At 43.2% G+C, this 19,013-nt stretch overlaps 1 protein-coding gene across 1 annotated transcript in view; it reads right to left on the bottom strand.

Annotated features, from left to right (window-relative positions):
- Positions 1–7,761: 7,761 nt before the first annotated feature.
- The window catches only part of LOC150039013 (uncharacterized), a 100,481-nt gene continuing 89,229 nt past the window's right edge, over positions 7,762–19,013 (bottom strand). Inside the window, exons 6-7 of the mRNA XM_090328061.1 lie at positions 8,037–8,163; positions 7,762–7,839 (exon numbers count right to left, since the gene is read on the bottom strand). Coding sequence (XP_090184187.1) covers positions 7,778–7,839; positions 8,037–8,163 — 189 coding nt within the window. The 3' untranslated portion in view covers positions 7,762–7,777. The remainder of the gene's footprint in view (positions 7,840–8,036; positions 8,164–19,013) is intronic.

Genomic DNA, 19,013 nt, shown 5'->3' with positions numbered 1-19,013 from the left:
GTGTTCTCAAGAGAACCAGAACACAGGGATGATGGGAGAGGTTTGCTTAAAAAGGTCAGATATCCAAATATAGATAGGGATGTATATAAAAGATGTACAGAGACAAGGCAACAAGTTTATGGGAACTATTTTGAATGTCACAGCAGTGCAGCTTTTGTCTGTGCCATTCTGTCCTTTTGCAAGTTGAGTAAATGACCAAGACACCAGTGTGGAGATGGAGTTCTTGCTGTTCTAGTTACCAGTGAAGAGAACTCTTAGAAAACCCTATTAGGATCCCTTGTGTATGAGACCCTATTCCAATGGGTTCACATTTTCTAGGATTGCAGTTACAAAGGATCAGAGAAAGTAGCTTCTGTACTACCAACTTACATCACGGCACTGGGGAACACAGGTTTCATATTGAAGTGCCTGCTACCATTTGGTTTTTGCTCGGGTGGTAGAAAAGAATCTATCCATGAAGTCCCCTTTTTCCTATTTTCTGGGTTGTTAACAATTGCCAGTGGACTTACTCTCAGGATTTCTGCCTTATTTTGCACATGATATTCTTTCCTTCCTTTTTTTGGGGGGGGTGAGGTGGAGTAGGGGCGGTCCTAGGCCTTAAACTCAGGGCCGGGGCACGGTCCTGGGACACATTTTGCTCAAGGGTAGCATTCTACCACTTAAGCCACAGCTCCACTTCTGGCCTTTTCTATGTATGTGGTAGTAACGAATAGAACCCAGGGCTTCATCCATGCTAGGTGAGCATTCTACCACTAGGCTATGCTCCTGGCCAGGACTTTTTGTTTTTGGTTGGTCATGGGGCCTGAACTCTGAGCGGTCTGTCTTTTGGTGGTGGTAGTCATAGGGCTTGAACTCTGGGCCTGGGCGCTGTCCTGAGCTCTTCACCTCAAGGTTAGTGCTTTTCAACATTGAGCCACAGTGCCACTTCTGGTTTTCTGGTGGTTAATTAGAAGAAAAAAGTCTCATGGACTTTCATGCCTTGGCTGGCTTTGAACCTCAATCCTTAGATCTCAGCCTTCTGAGTAGCTAGGGTTACACTCATGAGCCACTAGTGCCCAGCTACTTGACTGCCTTTCCATACACTTAATAATAACTTTTTTTTTTGGTCAGTCACATCGATTGCAGGGCTTGAACTCTGGGGCCTAGGTGTTCCTGAGTAGCTAGGATTAAAGATGTGAGCCACCACACCCAGCGTGGAAACTTTTTTTTTTATCAATCTGAATCCAAGGTTTCTGACTAAATTAATTGTGTACAGACAGCATTTACTGAGGGTAAAGTGTTAAAATCTTGGCATCAGGCATGATTATAACTGCTAAATGAGCAGTGATGGTTTTCTAATGAAATTACATCCTCAGTCAAAATTTAGGGAGTTGAGACAGGAGTTTGGTATAGTGGTAGAGTGCTTGCCTAGCATGCACAAGGGACCTGGGTTTGATTCCTTGGTATCACATACATAGAAAAAGCTGGGAATGGTGCTATGGCTCAAGTGATAGAGCTCTGGCCTTGAGAAAGCCCAAGGACAATGCTCAGGCCCTGATTTCAGGTCCTAGGACTGTGTATGTGTGTGTGCATCCTCCCGGTAATATTATCATCCAGTTGAGCCAGTGGGTCACCAGTCCACTCCTGGCCATGTTGAGGGCACAACAGAGATTCACATGATGAAGCAGCATTGCCAAAAGCTTTTTCAGGCTTCCTCTAGCACAAGCTTCTAAAGTTAAACCTCAGTACTGCAGAGAGGCCTGGCACAGATAGCAGAGGTAGAGGTGTGGCTCGAATAGCAGATCTGTGTGCCTAGCATGCACGTGCCACGGTTTCAATACTCAGCCCTATCGATAGAATGATGTTTCTACACTATTCATACTAAATTTCTGTGTATTGTTTAATTTCTTCACAGGTACCATCTAAATGAGTGATGATGTTCACTTATGTGCTGATGTAAAGATCTGCAGAGTCCATGTACTTGTCATCTGAGTGTTAAATAATTTAGAGTATGTAACAATAAAGAATACACATGACAGGCTGTCGGTATCAGTATGTCCTTGTTTTCAGTTCTGAAACTAAATAGGCAACAATATATAGGTCAAAAGATAATTGCTCCTTGTTGGGAGCAGAGTGCAGGGTCAGGCTGACCCATGAATCTGCATCACTGAGTCAGATAACCACCCAAAGAAATGAGCTGTCATGTATGAACACCATGCCTAACTTTGAGCTATACCGTTGGTATTGTGAATCACTCTCTGCTGAGACCTAGAGAGAGAGTAAACATGTGGACCTCCTCCACGCTGCCCACCTTTGTGTTGATAGGCCCCTGCAACCTATATTAGCTGAATGTACTTCCTCATTAAACGAGTTCCTGCCTTGACAGGTCTCCCTGATGTGTCTGATTGTCTTCTGGTGAGGGAGGGCTGGGTGCGGGCAGTCAGTCGGCCCACTCCTTTCTCGGCTCGTCCTGGTCAGGACGTGTTCTCCCTATCCCTCCTGCGGGTCAGGAGGGACCGAGGACTAAAAACCCTGACAATTCCTCTTCTCTTTGGAAGTTAAGTAGTAGAAATACAAGGTTAAATGATGGTCAAGTCGCTGCAGCCAGGTGCACATGCAGCCTGAAGTGCTTTCTAGGAAAACAATCTATGCAGGATGTGGACTATGTCAAATTCCATGCCTTTGCCTCTCAGTTTTTGCTTTCAGAAGAGCCTGCTTATAAGAAGTCCTCTCTTCACACATCTGTTTTCCATGACTGTTTAAGCCAGGAATTAAATCAGTTTTAGAATGACAGATGAGTTTCATTTTCAAACTTGGAAGAGAACCAGTGAAGGCTGGAACGTGTTTGGAAAGAAATGGATATGTCTTTCCCAATCCAATGTAAGCTTCTTTGTTCAGCACCCCAAATCAAATTGTTCAAATGCAAAGAGACATTTTACAAAGGTATTTGATGACAAGAAACAGTGCTTTGGGAGGAGGACATAGCTGTGTGGTAAAGATGGCTACTATATAGAGTCTGGTTACATCTCCCACTCAGACCAAAAACTTGATCTCTGAAAACCCAAAAACAAACAAAAAGGAAATGCCCTATGGAATTAGGTGCATACTAATTTCAATACTAGCATTTCTCCCTCCCTTTCCCATGTCTCATTATTCTAATCAGCAGTGTGCTTGTATGATCCATCGTGCCACCGCTGGAATTTTGCTGCTTAACTAAGGGTAAGAGTATTAGAGTTTTCTGACTGAGATGGCTTCAAACTGAATCCCCACATCCCAGCCTCCTGAATACTAGGTTTACAGGTGTGAGCTACTGGCACATAGCAAATCTCATTAATCTGAAATACGTCCACATCCAAAACAGGGAGACAGACCAATCAGTAGATCACTGGATAGATAGATGGATGGGCACACAGACAGATTTTCCAACCACCCTCCATTGAAACACTCAGCCAAGTTCTCATCTATGTGTATAGGGTGGGGAGGGGAAATGATCAATAGAGTTTGAACTCAGGGCCTCAAGTTTTCTTTTACCAGCTCAACTGATAAGTCATACAGGAAGCTCTTTTTCCACATGGATATTTTGAGGTATTTTGATTTTTGCCTCTAGCGTGGCTCGACAGTGATCCTATTTTCCACTTCCTCTGTTAGCTGTGCCTGTGCTAACCAAGAATTACAATACTCTCAACCTCAGCTTCCCATATAGCTTCTAGAAGTCTGAGGAAATACATTTCTGCTGTTTGGATTTCCTTGTGGTAGCATTTAATGGCAGAGTTGGAAAACTAATATCCCAGGGAGGTGGAAGGATGGCATGAAGAAAGGCTTGGCCAGGGTAAGAGGACTACAGTCCAGGTGAGGGAGAACGAGAGTGGGGCCAGAAGGGAGAAGGCCTCAAGGCATCATGCAGGGAAGGTCAGGAAGTAGACAACAAGCAAGTGTCATGCCCCTTGTCACTGTGAGAGTTCTAACATCTGACCACCTTTCCATCTCAGGGGAATCCCAAGATGAGTGAGAGTGAGATTGAGAGGAGCTGATGCTCCCTCTTCTGTGATTATTTCTAAGTAGTTGTGCAAAGAAGTTTTTATTCAACCAAATCAGTTAATGAGTACACTGCACCTTGATAAATGTCTCCTTTCCCATCTTCCCAACCCTACTTACCTCATTTTACCAGGTTCCAGTTTCATACAAGTCCTTTGAATAGTATGGCTATATTAATCAAATGCATATGCACTTTACTTACTCATTAAATACTTGAGTTTAATTCACTCAGAATACACTTATGATTTTAATTTTGTGTTCACTTATCTTCATTCTGATCCTATTCTAGATGTTTGGGATGAGATGTCCCTGTCACTGGAGGAGAAACCAGGCACATGGGCATTAAATGTTACATCAGAGATGTCCACAGGGTCCTGTGGGAACACAGTGCAAACGAGGGCGTGGGTCACGACCACCCAGATAATGATCATCCATGACCAGGAACAATTTTCAGTGATTACATACGTCCATGTGTGTGCACATACACAACAGACCCTAAAAATGGGCAATGGTGGCCCATGCCTGTAATCAGAGCTACTCGGGAGACTAATCTAAGGACAGTGGTTCAAATCCAGCCAGGGCAGGAAAGGCCATGAGACTAATATCTAGCAAACTATTTAGAAAATGCTGCAAGTAGTGCTGTGGCTCACGTGGTAAAGTGAGAGCATTGAACAAAACAACAAACTCAAGGACAGAGCCCTGGCTCTGAGTTCAAGCCCGAAGACCACCAAAGAAAAAGATAAAACTGGAGTTTGGCAGATTGAGTTCTGCAGCTTTGGGAGTAATTTATAGGAAGCAGCTCAACTTGTCTCCTCTCTTCCCAATGGCATCCAGTGATTGGCAGGATCTAGCTCACCAGTCCTGTGCTCGGTCCTCAGTGAGGACGCCCCTATACCCTAGCAGACTGGCTGGAGGCCCTGGCATTGGGGCTGTGCTGTCCCCACTCCGTTCCTCTGGGCTCCGCCCCCACGCTCTCAGGCACACCCACTCTGCATAGGGGACAGTGGGAGACGAGGCCTGGGTTCCTAGACTGGAAACCGCCTTGCTCTGCTCTCTGGGTAGTGGATGTACTTGGGAACTTCAGGAGGACGCAGCAACTTTCTGCCATGCTGCTCCCTTCAGCACCTGGCAGGATCAGGCCGAGTCCAGTTCCTCAGGGCCCCTCAAGGCCCACAGCCTTCCGTGTAGCACAGGAGGCACAGAACCCCGCATGGGTCCCCTTGGGCCTGGCGCCGGGGTGGGTACTGCTCTACCAATCAAGCCTTAGCTCATCTTATGGCACTTGCTTTTTTTCTATGTTTCTTTTGTCTGTTCTTCCTCCTTTTTACCTCTCTCTCCTCCCTCCTCATTTTGGTCAATTAGAGATAAGAGTCTCAATGAAAGTTCTTTCCAGGGCAGGCTTCCAACGCCATCCTCAGATCTTGAGTCCTCCTGAATAACTAGGATTACAGATATGAGGCACCAGCTCCCAGCCTGTTTCGATGCAAACAGTGCTGTCCCTATTACAGTTTTGGGTATAGTATATCCAAACAAAGTAAACCTGGGTGCTGGAGGCTCACACATGGAATTCCAGCTACTCAGGAGATTGAGATCAGAAGATTAAGTATCAAAGCAGGGAGGGGTTAGGGGCGCACAGGAAAGTCTGTGAGTCATCACCACTTAATCAGTAAAAAAGCCAGAACTGGAGATGTGGCTCAAGTGGTAGAGCTATAGTCTTGAGTTCAAAAGCTAAGGGACAATGCCCAGTCCTGAGTTCAAGCCTCAGTACTACTGGTGCCACACATATCTGTGTGTGTGTGTGTGTGTGTGTGTGTGTGTGTGTGTGTGTGCACAGAAAAGTTACATGTTCAGTATTACAAAATGTATGCAATATTTTTATGCTGTTGTTTCATATCAGCCCAGGACAGTGAGATCTACAGTGAGTGAAAAGATTAAGGCATGCCTCCTCACCCACCCATTCTTCGCTCAGCTACTGGTATCTTCCAGGCAGGCTGCTGGTATCTGCCCACTTCCTTCTGGAAATCTCAGGGATCCCATCCCCAGCTGGGGACCTTGGGAGATGCCTGTATCTAAATAAACAGCTACTTACACTCTCCCAAAGCTCAGGGTACAGAGGATCACGGGGCTCTGTTCCTAGATTGGTTTATTATTGCAGAAAAAGAGCAGTCTATGCCAAGAACTCTCTTCATCCCAGGATAGCAAATAGCAATGATAACTGTAAGGATACAGAGGAAACAGCTCCTCCTCTTGAAGGAAAATCACTAGCCCCAAGCTAGCCAGGGTTACACTCATAGTGAGATCCTGTTTCAAAAGAGCAAAAACAGCCAGGAGCCAGGGGCTCATCCTATAACTCTAGGTAATCAGAGTTATAATAAGAACAAATATTTTCCCATACTGCTTAAATCTGTAAGGTTTCTCTTTAGTGTATTCTTTCATGTCTGTGAAGATGGTAGGGAAGAACAAATGCTTTCCCACATTGCTTACATGTGTAGGGTTTCTCTCCAGTGTGAATTCTTTCATGTCTTCGAAGGGAACAGGGAAACACAAATGTTTTCCCACACTGCTTACATCCATAGGGTTTCTCTCCAGTGTGAATTCTTTCATGTCTTTGAAGGAAATGGAGAAGAATGAATGTTTTCCCACATTGCTTACATGTGTAGGGTTTGTGGCCAGTGTGACTTCTTTCATGTCTGCCAAGGGAACTGCGAAAAACGTATGTTTTCCCACATTGCTTACACCCACAGGGTTTCTCTCCAGTGTGAATCCTTTCATGTTCTTTAAGGTAACTAGAGAAAGGGAAGGTTTTCCCACATTGCATACATTCATAGGGGTTTTCTCCAGTGTGACTTTTTCATGTCTTCGAAGGGCACCAGAAAAAGCGAATGTTTTTCCACATTGCTTACATCTATACGGTTTCTTGACAGTGTCAATTCTTTCATGTGCTTTAAGAGAACTAGAAAAAGAGGTTTTCCCACATTGCTCATATGCCAAGGGTTTCTCACCAGGGTGGATTCTTTCATGCCCTTGAAGAATACCAGAATGAGGGCAAGATCTTCTACAATGTATACTTTCACAGCAGTGTTTAAATTCAGTGTCAATTTTTTCTTGTCTGTGAAAAAAACTGCTAAAGGAGTTTTCACGTTGTTTAGCTGCAAATGGATTTTCCTCATTGTGCATTCCACAGCTGATTTTCCCCTGATGGAATTTCCTGTAAGCTCTCCCATATTCTTTATGAGTGTTGTGGCTGTCCACATATACTGATATGTCCTGATACTGAAAAGATATTTGTCTTTTGTGAGCTCTGAAAGGCATACCCATGGGTGAAGGAGCAAGGATGGTTTCTCCAAACATATAGTTTTTGAAAGATACAAGTCTGGGTAGAGTTTTCTTATTCATGGCATGTTCTACATTCTGTTGGAAGGCTTCATTAAACTGACTCTCTTCTTCAGATCTATAGAGCCTCTCTAAAAATCTAGTTCTGAAAAACAAAAGGCAGACAAACTAAGAACTTTTTTTAAAGCACTAAACCATTAAAAAGTATCTCCTGTGCCTGCATGGTCTTCTCCAAATGGTCTCCATAGTGTCATATTTTAGACTTCTGAATTTACAAATTTTGGAACTCCACTTGTATACATGTTAAAAGAAAAATGTCCTAAGATTAAGTCAATTTCTATCCTTATGTATTTGCGTTATCTGTTTAGTTTAAAAATTTCCTGCCACCCTACAATATTTGAAAGAACAGTATTGTTTCTGCTTAGTGCAATTACCTTTTTTCTTCCCTGGAGTTTTGGTTCACTTCACTATTTTCTTGTCCCTGCTTCTTTTCTAAAATACAAACACAGAAACCATTGATTTCTTCAACATTACAGAAACAATATTAAGACTACATCACTTTTCATGGCATAATGAGATCATGGTATATTTACAGTCATATATTCATCTACATGTTCCATTTTTCATTCTAAATCATGCAGCATTACCAAGGGCAGGAACAGCTCACAGTTAAGTAAGGGAATATTTACCTATGGAGGCCAGGTTCTTAAATGTTTCCCCCATCACATCTTGGTAGAGCTTCCTTTGAGAAAGACTTAGTAAAGCCCATTCTTCCAAGGTAAAATTGATGGCCACATCCTCAAAGTTCACAGTCTCCTAAAATATTCCACAAATAATTCCAAAAGCAAGAGTTAAAAGCCACAGAACTGGAAATAAGATTCAACTTATTAACAACAACAACAAAAGAAACACATATATTGTGCTGCCTAGTCAACAATTTAATATTCACCAGCCATCTTTTTTTTTGGCCAGTTCTGGCTGGAAATGAGCATTTCCCATCTCTTGGGGCCAGTAACTCATGCCTATAATCCTAGCTTCCCCTCTGTATGGGTGAGATCTGAAAGAAGTGAAACCTGCAGGGAAAGCACCTGAGCCCCTTAGTGCTGGTCATAGTAGTTCCAACAGTAATAGTCTCACTGTAATGAAAAGCCCAAGAATAAATGTGCTCACTACTGAATTCTCCCAGTCCTTTAAAGAAGAATCAAGAATGTTCCATAAAATGGAAAAGGAGAGAACTTTGCCACACATTCTGTGAAGCCAGTATTAGTCTGATAGCCAAACTGAACAAAGATACCACAAAAACAGAACAGAACTATTAATATAAATATAAAGAATGTCTACGTAGTTCATCTTTTGGCAAGTGTGGATACAGAAAAAGATTAGAAAGACACACCAGAGTGAGCATGGACTAGTATTCACCTACACAGTAAATCCACACTTGCTTATATTATGTAAATTTAGCCTGAAATAAACAACTAATTTATTTGAAGAAATCTATTTCATCCTATACTCTCAAGTCCTGAATAAGAAATTTTCCATCTTCCACTCACATCATAATAGAACCTACTGAAATGTAGACGCAAAAGAGCATTTCAGTTGAGTTCCAGTGGCTCATGCCTATAATCCTACCTGGTCAAGAGGCTGAGGTGTGAGATCTGAAACCAGTCCAGACAAGATACAAAAGTCCATTAAGGCTTATATCTCAATCATCAAAAAAAAGTTGAAGCTATGGCTGAGTGGTAGAACACAAGTCTAGAGCAAAAAAGGTAAGAGACGGTGCCCAGGTCTTGAGTTTAAGCCTCGGGACTAATATACACACATATACACTGACAAAAACAAAATACTAAAAAGACAAAGAAAAGGGGCTGGGAGAAGCTGCCTCAGTGGCTCATGGTTTGATGGAAACCAACACGGCAATGCTTCAAGGCCTTAGAGACCACTAGCACTGGGCTGGTACAACACAGCACAGGTCATTCTATGGGACACTGAGGAAAACTTTAGCAGCCAGGAAATGGAACTCTGGTTCCTCTACACCGCCTTCTATTCCACTCTTACCATCATGAAAGATTTTTCCAGAGGCCTAAAATCAACCAGTCATGAAACACTCCCCTCAACCTGGGAAGGTTGTGACTTGTGTTCTACTTATCTGTTATCACAACTAATATGTTGTGGTTTGGGAACATGATTTAATTATCCAGCAGCTGACAATTCAGTTGTAACAGCATTCAGGCTTATCCCAATCCATCTCACTATATAGTCACTATCCACTAAAGGGGCCAATCTATAACATGTTTTCCCTACCAGATAGCCAGTCCTGTGGGTCTTGAACTCAGCCTAGTGTTATCCCTTTTAAGCTGTTTTTGTTTTGTCATTGTAGGGCTTGGACTCTGGGCCTGAGCCCTGTTCCTGAGCTCTTCAGCTCAAGGCTACCACCCTACCCCTTGAGCCATAGCACCACTTCCACTTTTCTAGTGGTTAATTGGCGATAAGAGTCTCATGGTCTTTAGTGCCAGGGCTGGCATTCCACTGTGATCCTCAGATCTCAGCCTCCTGAGTAGCTAGGATTACGGGTGTGAGCCACCTCGGCCGGCTCCTTAAGTTGTTTTGTGCAGGCCTGGCATTCTACTACTTGAGTCATGACTCCACTTCTGCCTTTTTGGTGATTAATTGGAGATATGGACTTTCATGCCAAAGAGAGCTTCAAACTGAGCTTCCTGAGTATTGACAGTTTAAGAGGGGTGAGTCAGGGGTGCCAGGCTGCCAGTCCCCAGCCTGCCAATCAATGCTACAGAGAGGCAGCACTCTGGCAGAGTTCATGTTCCCATGCATTCAGACAATATTTGAAAACAGCTTATGAAAAGAATCAAAGACACTCCAATTGGTTATCAGATTTCAAGATATTTTAGGATCATCTTTGTATATTCTGAACTTCTTTGGGGGCTTTGAACTCAGGGCCTAGATGCTGTCCTTTAGGTTTTTTATGGCTTTTGTTACACCACTTGTGTTTGTTCTTTGAAGGCAATAACCTGTACTATAGGAGTTTGACATGACTTTTGATAACTATTATCTGTTGTGTACAACACCAATGAGTTGGTTATCCAACCCCAACTAGATGTCCAGTTCAGTTTTCATACTGCTCAGGCTTCGCACAATCTACAAAAAATTTGGAATCAGTCCAAATCTCAAGATCAAGTTTCAAAGCCAGTGTGGGCCACTGTTACATTTTTTTCTTTTCTTTTCTTCCTTTTTTTTTTTGGCCAGTTCTGGGGCTTGAATTCAGGGCCTGAACACTGTCATTGGGCTTTCTCAAGGCTAGAGCTCTACCACTTGAGCCACAGTACCACTTCCAGCTTTTTCTATGTATATGGTACCAAGGGATTGAATCCAGGTCTTCATGCATGCTAAGCAAACACTCTACCACTAGGCCAAACTCCCATCCCCAACTGTAAGACTCTTATTTCCCAATAAAGTAGTAAAAAAAAGTTGGATATACAGGTGTAGCTCAAGTGGTACAGTGCTGACCTTTAATGAAAAACTAAGAGACAATGCCTAAATCCAAGTCCTGGCCTCGGTATCCAAAATACACAAAGGATTTCTAGAGTAAGAACCAATTTTGCTGTCTTTTCTCATCCCTTCTCTACAATTCTATTCTATTTTTGCCTTCTTTAGAAAGCAAAGCTCTTTTCTCCCTATCCATGTAAATGTTATGTTTCTGGGTTTCCTTCTATCAATAAACCCAGAAACCGGAAAACATCTGACCCATCATGGTCAGATGTTAATCAGCCTTTCACTTAAGAATCAACATCTGGCCAGGCCCTGGAAGCTCACACTTGTAATCATAGCTACTCACAAGGCTGACATATGAGAATCACGGTTCAAAGCCAGCCCAGGCACTAAAGTCTGTAAAACTCTTATCTCCAGTTAACCACTAGCTGTGGCTCAAGAGGTAGTGTGGTAGCCTTGAGCTGAAGAGCTCAGGGACAATGTCCAGGCCCAGAGTCCAAGCCCCATGGCTGACAAAAGAAGGAGGAGGAGGAAGAGAGGGAGGAGGAAGAGGAGGGAGATAGGGAGGGACAGGGAGAGGGGGAGGGGAGGAGGACGAATAATTAACATCTGGTCACTGCTCTCACAGTTGTGACCACTTGCAGTAGTGGCTGTCTTACTTCCACTCTGGCCCAGACCTGTCCTATCTGGTCCTTGGGCTATAGCTGTTGTCCCAGCCGTGCTCCAATGCTGCTCCTCTTCTGGCAGCTTCCCAGCCCCTCTGGAGCTCTTCAACAGGGCTGGAACTAGAGATATTTCCTCCTCTGCCACCTGCTTGTCCTAATAATGCCCAAGATGGCATCAAACTCCTGGGCACAAGAGATTCTTCCACATCCGAGTCCCAAGTAGCTGGGATGACAGACTCTTGTAAACAATTTTATATGCAGTGTCTTCAGCCTATTTAAATAAATATCAAGCAGTATGATAGCTGGCTTTTATGATCTTTTAAAAATTCTGAATCATGTCTGATAATAGAAAATTGGGAGACCAGCCTCCAGCACCACCACACCTCCTGAGGAGCAGTTATATTTGGCACTAGAGGCAAAAATCCTTCATCAGTGAATCCAAAATCCTTTATCAGTGAATCAGTTTGAAACATCTGCCCCACCTCCCGTTCTTTGTAAAAACCAGGAATAACTATGTTCACATTTCTCCAGCACTGAAAAAGTAAAAACCTGGGCTCGATGGCTCACACTTGAAATCCTAGCTACTCAGGAAGCTGAGATTTGAGGATCTTGGTTCAAAGCCAGCCTGGGCACTAAAGTCCATGAAACTCTTATCTCCACTTAACCACCAAAAACCCGGAAATGGTGCTGTAACTAAATGGGTAGGGGGGTAGCCTTGAGCTGAAGAGCTCAGGGGCAGCCGTCACGCCCAGAGTTCAAGTCCCATGACCAAAACAAACAAAAAAAGGTAAAAAAATTTCTCCTTCATCTGATTTTGAGCACAACATTCACGTTGGCTTTGATGATGGTAATGAAGAATTTACTGGCAGGCCACAACAGTGGGCTTGGCCGATTCAGACCTTAAAATATCACAAAACTAGACTAGTAGAAGTATCTGTAGGCTGTGCTGAATGTCTTCTAGTTCTAAAACTCTTAACACTGTGAAGCAGAAACATATATGTTTGATTCCTCCTGAGAAAAATGACTTCCTTTCCAGTACACTAAGCACTGAATTCCAAAGGATCAGAAACATCAGCAACAACAGAGAAGATGGGGATGAAGAAGCTATACCTCCTGTCATTGCCCTGTGAACAGATCGTGCAACATTAACTTACACGCAGTCAGTATTTGACCCTATTCCTGCACTAGGTGGTGACGTTAATGCTGACAGTAGTGTCAAGTTTTCAGACAAAAATAGACCAGGCTAGGAACCTGGCTGTAGTAGAGTGCTTGCCTAGCATGCACAAAGATCCGAGTTCAATTCCTCAGTACCACATACATAGAAAAAGCCAGAAATGATACCATGGCTCAAGTGGCAGAGTGCTAGGCCTTGTGGAAAAAACCCAAGGACAGTGCTCAGGCCCTGAGGGCAAGCCCCAGGACTGGCAAAAAAGGAAAAAAAAAGTCCATTGTTTTTATATCTTGGAGTTCATTTCAGTACATATATTATTTTATATAAATATGAAAAGGTATTCAGGCATTGCACCTTTGTGATTCTTTCAAGAGAATTCTCTTCTGGTCTCCCTTTATGTGAGTAGCTAGAATTCCTTTATCATTTGTCATATCCCACTGCATTTTAGATCTAACTTCAGCATAGTAAAGAGAATATGAGTTCTCTGAGTTGTTTTCATTTTTTATACCTATTCAAACTCAATCAACTTTTAGGACCAATGTGTTAGCCAGCAATTTGAAATCATCAAGGATTTTTTTTTAAGAGAATACCTCCATTAGCCACAAGCAAACGTACTGCAGAAGAAGCCAGGTTGACAGGCAATTCCTGGCTCATCTCTCTGATCCTGATCCTCCACGGTGAGAGATACTCGGTCACCAAAAAGTCATCCAGGCTGTCCTATCACAAACAAGATCCCTGTGATTTCAAGATCAAAGTAATATGAGTTATTGAGGGCTTTCTATCTGCCAGGCATTGTTCTAAGCACTTTTTATACTAATTAACACATTCAGTCCTCATAGCACCACGGGGTTATCCAGGGGTATTATTAATCCCTGATGTACAGTTTGGGAGCCTATCTTCCAGAAAGAAGCTATTAAGTTTGAAGAGTCTGAGACTCTTATCTCCAATTAATCTCTAGAAAACTGGAAGTGGGGCTGTGGCTCAAGGGGCAAGGCAGTAGACTTGAGCTGAAGAGCTCAGGGACAGGCCTGGAGTTCAAGCCCCATGACCTACAAAAAAAGAAAAGGAAAAAAGAAGCTCTTCAAGCTGGGCACATAGCCTTGGCTACCATTATCCTAGCTATTAGGCATAAACACTCACGAATGCAGGAACCCAAGCACGTGTGTGCCTGAGAACACATCCATGTGCATGTGCATGCACACGCTCGCGCGCGCACGCACACACACACACACACACACACACACTTTTAAAGAGTGAGTTTTCAACTCAACACATCAACTCAGCATGTTATTTTGAAAGTATTTTGCCCGCTCCCCCCACCTTTTTTGTTTTTGTTTTTTGGTGCAGGTCCTGGGATTTGAACTCAGTCCTGAGCAACATCCCTGGGTTTTTCTGCTCAGGTCTGGCATTCTACCACTTAAGCCAAGACTCTACTTCTTACTTTTCGGTAGTTAATTGGAAATAAGAATCTCATGGACTTTTCTTCCAAACAGGCTTGGAATTGTGATCCTTAGATCTCACACTCCAGTAGCATGGATTACAGATGTGAGCCACCAGTGTTGGAATAGTACTGAAAATTTTAATACTTTGACTTTGTCAACTCCATCGCTTCTACTCTAAAATTCATTATATTTACAATAGTTAAAGAGTTTTCCTGTAGACACACACTTTGATATTGGTTTTAATGCATAGTATCTCACTTTGTTATCTGATATATTGAATTTATTTGTATTTGGATATTTGAAATTTGATAGGGAAGGGGGGAAAACCAAGACGGGTGGGGGGTGTTGGGGGGGAGGGAAACGGGTACCAAGACATGTGAAAGGGTATCAATGTATGTGAATTAATGCACCTTCTATCTGGCAAATATCATGTAACCCTTTTACTAATTACAATAAAAAAATACGCAAAAAAAAACAAAAAACAAAAAAAACAAAAAAAATGAAAATTTTAATACTTTGACTTTGTCAACTCCATCTCTTCTACTCTAAAATTCATTATATTTACAATAGTTAAAGAGTTTTCCTGTAGACACACACTTTGATATTGGTTTTAATGCATTGTATCTCTTAATTGAAATATTTAAATAGTGTTAAAAGTAATACAGAACTGTGATTTTTTAATTTTAAACAGTTCACCTCTTGTTGAAAGAACAATTAAATATGACTCAAGTTTCAAAGAAGGAAAATCAACATCTACTCTGATCCTATATTATATTTATCTAAATGAATTCCAGGGGCTAACGGGAAGACACAGAAATGGAGGCACAAAGCCTGGCACAGAAGCTCATGTCTGTAATCCTAGCTACTCAGGAGGCTGAGATCTGAGGAACAGGGTTCAAAGCCAGCTTGGGCACTAAAAAGCTGTGAGGCTCTTATCTCCAATTAATCACTAAAAATGAGAAGTGAGGTTGTGGCTCAGGGGTAGGGCAGTCACCTTGAGCTGAAGAGCTCAGGGACAGGACCCAGGCCGAGTTCAAGACCCATGACCCCCCTACCCCCCAAAAAGTAACCATTAAAAGTCAACATTCATCCTGTTGCCAGGGGCAGAAGTACCCTGTATAATCCTGGCTACTCAGGAGGATGAGATTTGAAAGCTACACTGGGCAGGAACATCTTTGAGACTCTTATCTCCAATTATCCACCAGAAAGCAGGAAGGGCAGCTGTGGCACAAGTGATAGAGCACCAGCCTGAGTGAAAAAGCTCAGGCCCTGAATTTAGCGCCCAGACTCATACATGAACACAAACACATGCACACACCTACATCGACATCATAAAACAAACCTGAAATCAGTCACATGTCATAGAGGACAACAGATCTCTCCAACATCCACCACCACCAGATGTGCATATGGATCTCCATCTCCAATGTGTTTGGTAATTTAGGAGACAGGTGAAAATTCACATTATTTATCTTGGGAGCACTCAGAATGGTCCGGGGATTTAAACCCTGCTTCCCTTGGCCCTGAAAAGTCTCTTAGGAAAACCAGGAGAAAGGACAGATGACTGGGGACACCACATTCCCCCTGCTCCTTCTTACAAATAATAAATTCCTCCACCCCACACAGCCTGTGGTGACTTCACCTCCTCTGGAGCAGACAGGATGGCCAGGACCGGGTGGCAGGACTCCTAGGACTCAGGTGCCCGCTGCCAGCCCCGCCCCTCCCCAGCCCTTCTCGCAGGCCTTGGAGGGCTGAGGAGCCCTTCACTACCTGGAGGAGCTCTTCACTACCAGGCCCCTAGGGCCTACCAGACCCAGCTGAGGCCCTGCCTTCCGGATCCGCCCCCCACCCTGCCCAGGATCCTGACCGCGGACCAGCGTCTGCACTCACCACTTCCCGCTCCCCGCGCACCCCGCTGTCCTCGCGGAGATCCACAGGCACTGCACCCCACACCCCCGCAGCCGGCTCTGAAACCAGCCCTGGCCATGATGTCTGTGGGAGTCTAACCCGGAGAAACGTCAGCAGCGGGGCCGAGGCCCGGGGTGGAGGGCGCTGGCGTCCAGGGAAGAGCCTGAGAGGCCACGCTCAGGACCGCAGCTCAGCTTCCCCAACTGGGATGGCGGGAGTTTTTACTGAGCAGCGACTCAGCGGCCTGGACTGAATTAAAGTTCAGGAGGAGACAGCCCCACTCACGCCAGCAGCGTGCGCCTCTTGCCATGGACGCTTCTCATTGGACGATTCATGAAGACGCTCCTACAATTAGCCAATCAGAAGCAACCTGTGGTGATTGGCTCACCTTGGCCCATCCCACCCCCAGGCCTGAGTCACCCTACTGGGTTCATTTACCTGACTGAGTGGAGTTGAAGGAAGGAATCCAGTAAAAACCATCTCCTGTTAGCTCAAGCTTTAGGCCCTGAGCCAGTTATTTGTACAGCAGACTTTGCTGTATGTATCCATTTGTAGTTTGTTTGTGTGTCTGTCTGTACCCTAAAGGCTTGACCTCAGTCGGCCTGGGTGCTGTTTCTAAGCTTTTTTTTTAACTCAAGGTTAGCTCTCTACCACTTCAGCTATTTTTTTTATGTTTATTTGAGTTTGTAAAAGGCACAGGGCGTTGGAGAACCCTCAACAGAGGAGAGTAAGTGTTCACCGAGTTATTGGTGGGGACCCCCACAGAGAGCCCTAAGGATGCCACAGTTGACACCAAGTTTACTCCCTCAAGAACTGGGAGAAAAATGGCCCATTTCTGTTGGCCTGGATGAGGGTTTAGGGCTTGGGTGTTTACAGTTTTAAACTAAGTGTGGGAGTACAGCGGTGTACTGTGGAATTGGAAAGACCAGTTTACAGGGGGAGGAAAAGCCTGGGTCCATACATCTGGTCAAGGAGGAGCTGCACCCAAAGCGGCATCATTGGGACTGGCCAGGGACTTGACAATGCAGAGGTTGGTTTGGCACACGTTGGGATTGGACAGGACATCTGAGGAATTAAAAGTTGTATAGCATGGCACAGAGGGATATAAGGGGAGATTTAAGGGCACGGTGTGATGGGTGGAAGTAGGTTTTATTTTTAGTAGAAATGTTAACAAGGAACCAAACCACAGGGGATTGTTGTAGGTGAGCCTAAAGAAAATAATCTGTTTTAACTAAAAGATTGGAGAATGGGCCAGGAGCATAGCCTAGTGGTAGAGTTCTTGCCTAGCATGCATGAAGCCCTGGGTTCAATTCCTCAGTACCACCTACGTAGAAAAAGCCAGATGTAGTGCTGTGGCTCAAGTGGCAGAGTGCGAGTGTTGCGCAAAAAATGTCCAAGGACAGTGCCCAGGCCCTGAGTTCAAGTCCAAAGACTGGCAAAAAGTTTTTCATAAAACAATTTAGGAGATGAGTATAAAGAAAAAGAAACACTAAAACCATAGAAACCGCCATCATCCAGAAAAATTAACCACTAACTTAGTCCTATAACCAGATAGTTTGCAGAAGCTTTTGAATTTTAATATGTTCAGATGATTCCTTTCTGGATATAAATACACACATGTGCAGATACTATCTCCTAGTACTGGCATTGGGGATTAAACTCAAGGACTTGCTCTCCTGTTTTGGCTTTTTCCTAACTGAAATACTAGGCGAAATAGGCACCCTAGCTATGATTCTGTGTCTGAGGAAGTTGTATCTGCACATACATGTTTGGATTACTGGTCAGTGGCCTCTGCATCCTAAAAAAGACATACTGGCCATACAGGGCTTATCGGAGCCCCATGTATATATGATCTTTCATTTCACACACAGGCTTCTCACATTTAATATTCCATTGCTCTTGAAAGAGGAAATTCATCTTGTCAGAATGTGATCTTCACAACTCCCCACAGCTCATTTTGTTTATATCATTATTCTACAGATTCCTTCTATGGTTCTTTTAATTTAGTTATTTTGTATTATTGTCATTATAAAGGTGATGTACAGAGGGGTTAGTTATATTCATCAAGTAAAAAGTACATTCCTTTGTGGACAATGTCATCTCTTCCCTTGCTGTCTCTCAAGCACAATTCTTTTTTTCCATATATTTTTATTGTAATTAATAGTAGGGTTACATTATATTCATAAGATAGAAGGTGCATTACTTCACAAATATTGATACCCTTTCTCATGTCCTATTTCCCATTTCCCTTCCCCTCCCCTCTCACAACTTAATTTCCCCCTTTCCTTCTCCTATTTCAAATAACCAATTAAGCATATATAAAATATATCAGATAATAAGGTGAAGTATTATAACAATATGAGATAACCAAGGGACAGTAAAACAGATGAGAGATAACATAGTACATCAAGGACAACAATCACTCATTATATGGCTTTTGTTTCTACATCCTGGAGGTCCTTTCATTTAGCGTCATACTATATGGCTTTTTTTTCTGTGTTGATCTTTTGCTCAGTGGCAAGACATATGTATAAAGATTTTCTTTGAGCTAGGCACCAGGGACTCATGCCTTGAATCCTAGCTACTCAGGAAGCTGAGATCTGAGGATCAGATTGAAGCCAGTAGTGCCAGCAAAGAATCAGAAGTAGAGCTATGACTCAAGTGGTAGAACGGTAGCCTTGATTGTAAAAAGGGAAAGGATAACATTTAGGCCCTATGTTTAAGCTTACTGTGTTAGAAAACAAGAGCAGGCAAGTTTGCATTTCAATATAATCTGCTTTTTCGCCTTTCTTAAGTAAGCAGATTTAAAAACATAGAAAAGTTTTATTAGTGAAGAGACTAATTCTCAGCAGTGCTATTAATTGGAACAAAAGAAAAGATCATGAGAAAGAACATGTATAGGAATTTAGGGTTATGTGCTTTCTTCAGCAATAGATATTTGAATATCATAAGTAAAGGACTGTGATTAGCTGAAGA

Source organism: Megascapheus bottae, unplaced genomic scaffold, assembly GCF_031878675.1.
Source record: "Megascapheus bottae isolate mThoBot1 unplaced genomic scaffold, mThoBot2.hap1 HAP1_SCAFFOLD_132, whole genome shotgun sequence".
NCBI lineage: Eukaryota > Metazoa > Chordata > Mammalia > Rodentia > Geomyidae > Megascapheus > Megascapheus bottae.
The sequence above is the reverse complement of the archived record's forward strand: the minus strand, read 5'-3'. Positions and strand labels throughout refer to the sequence as shown.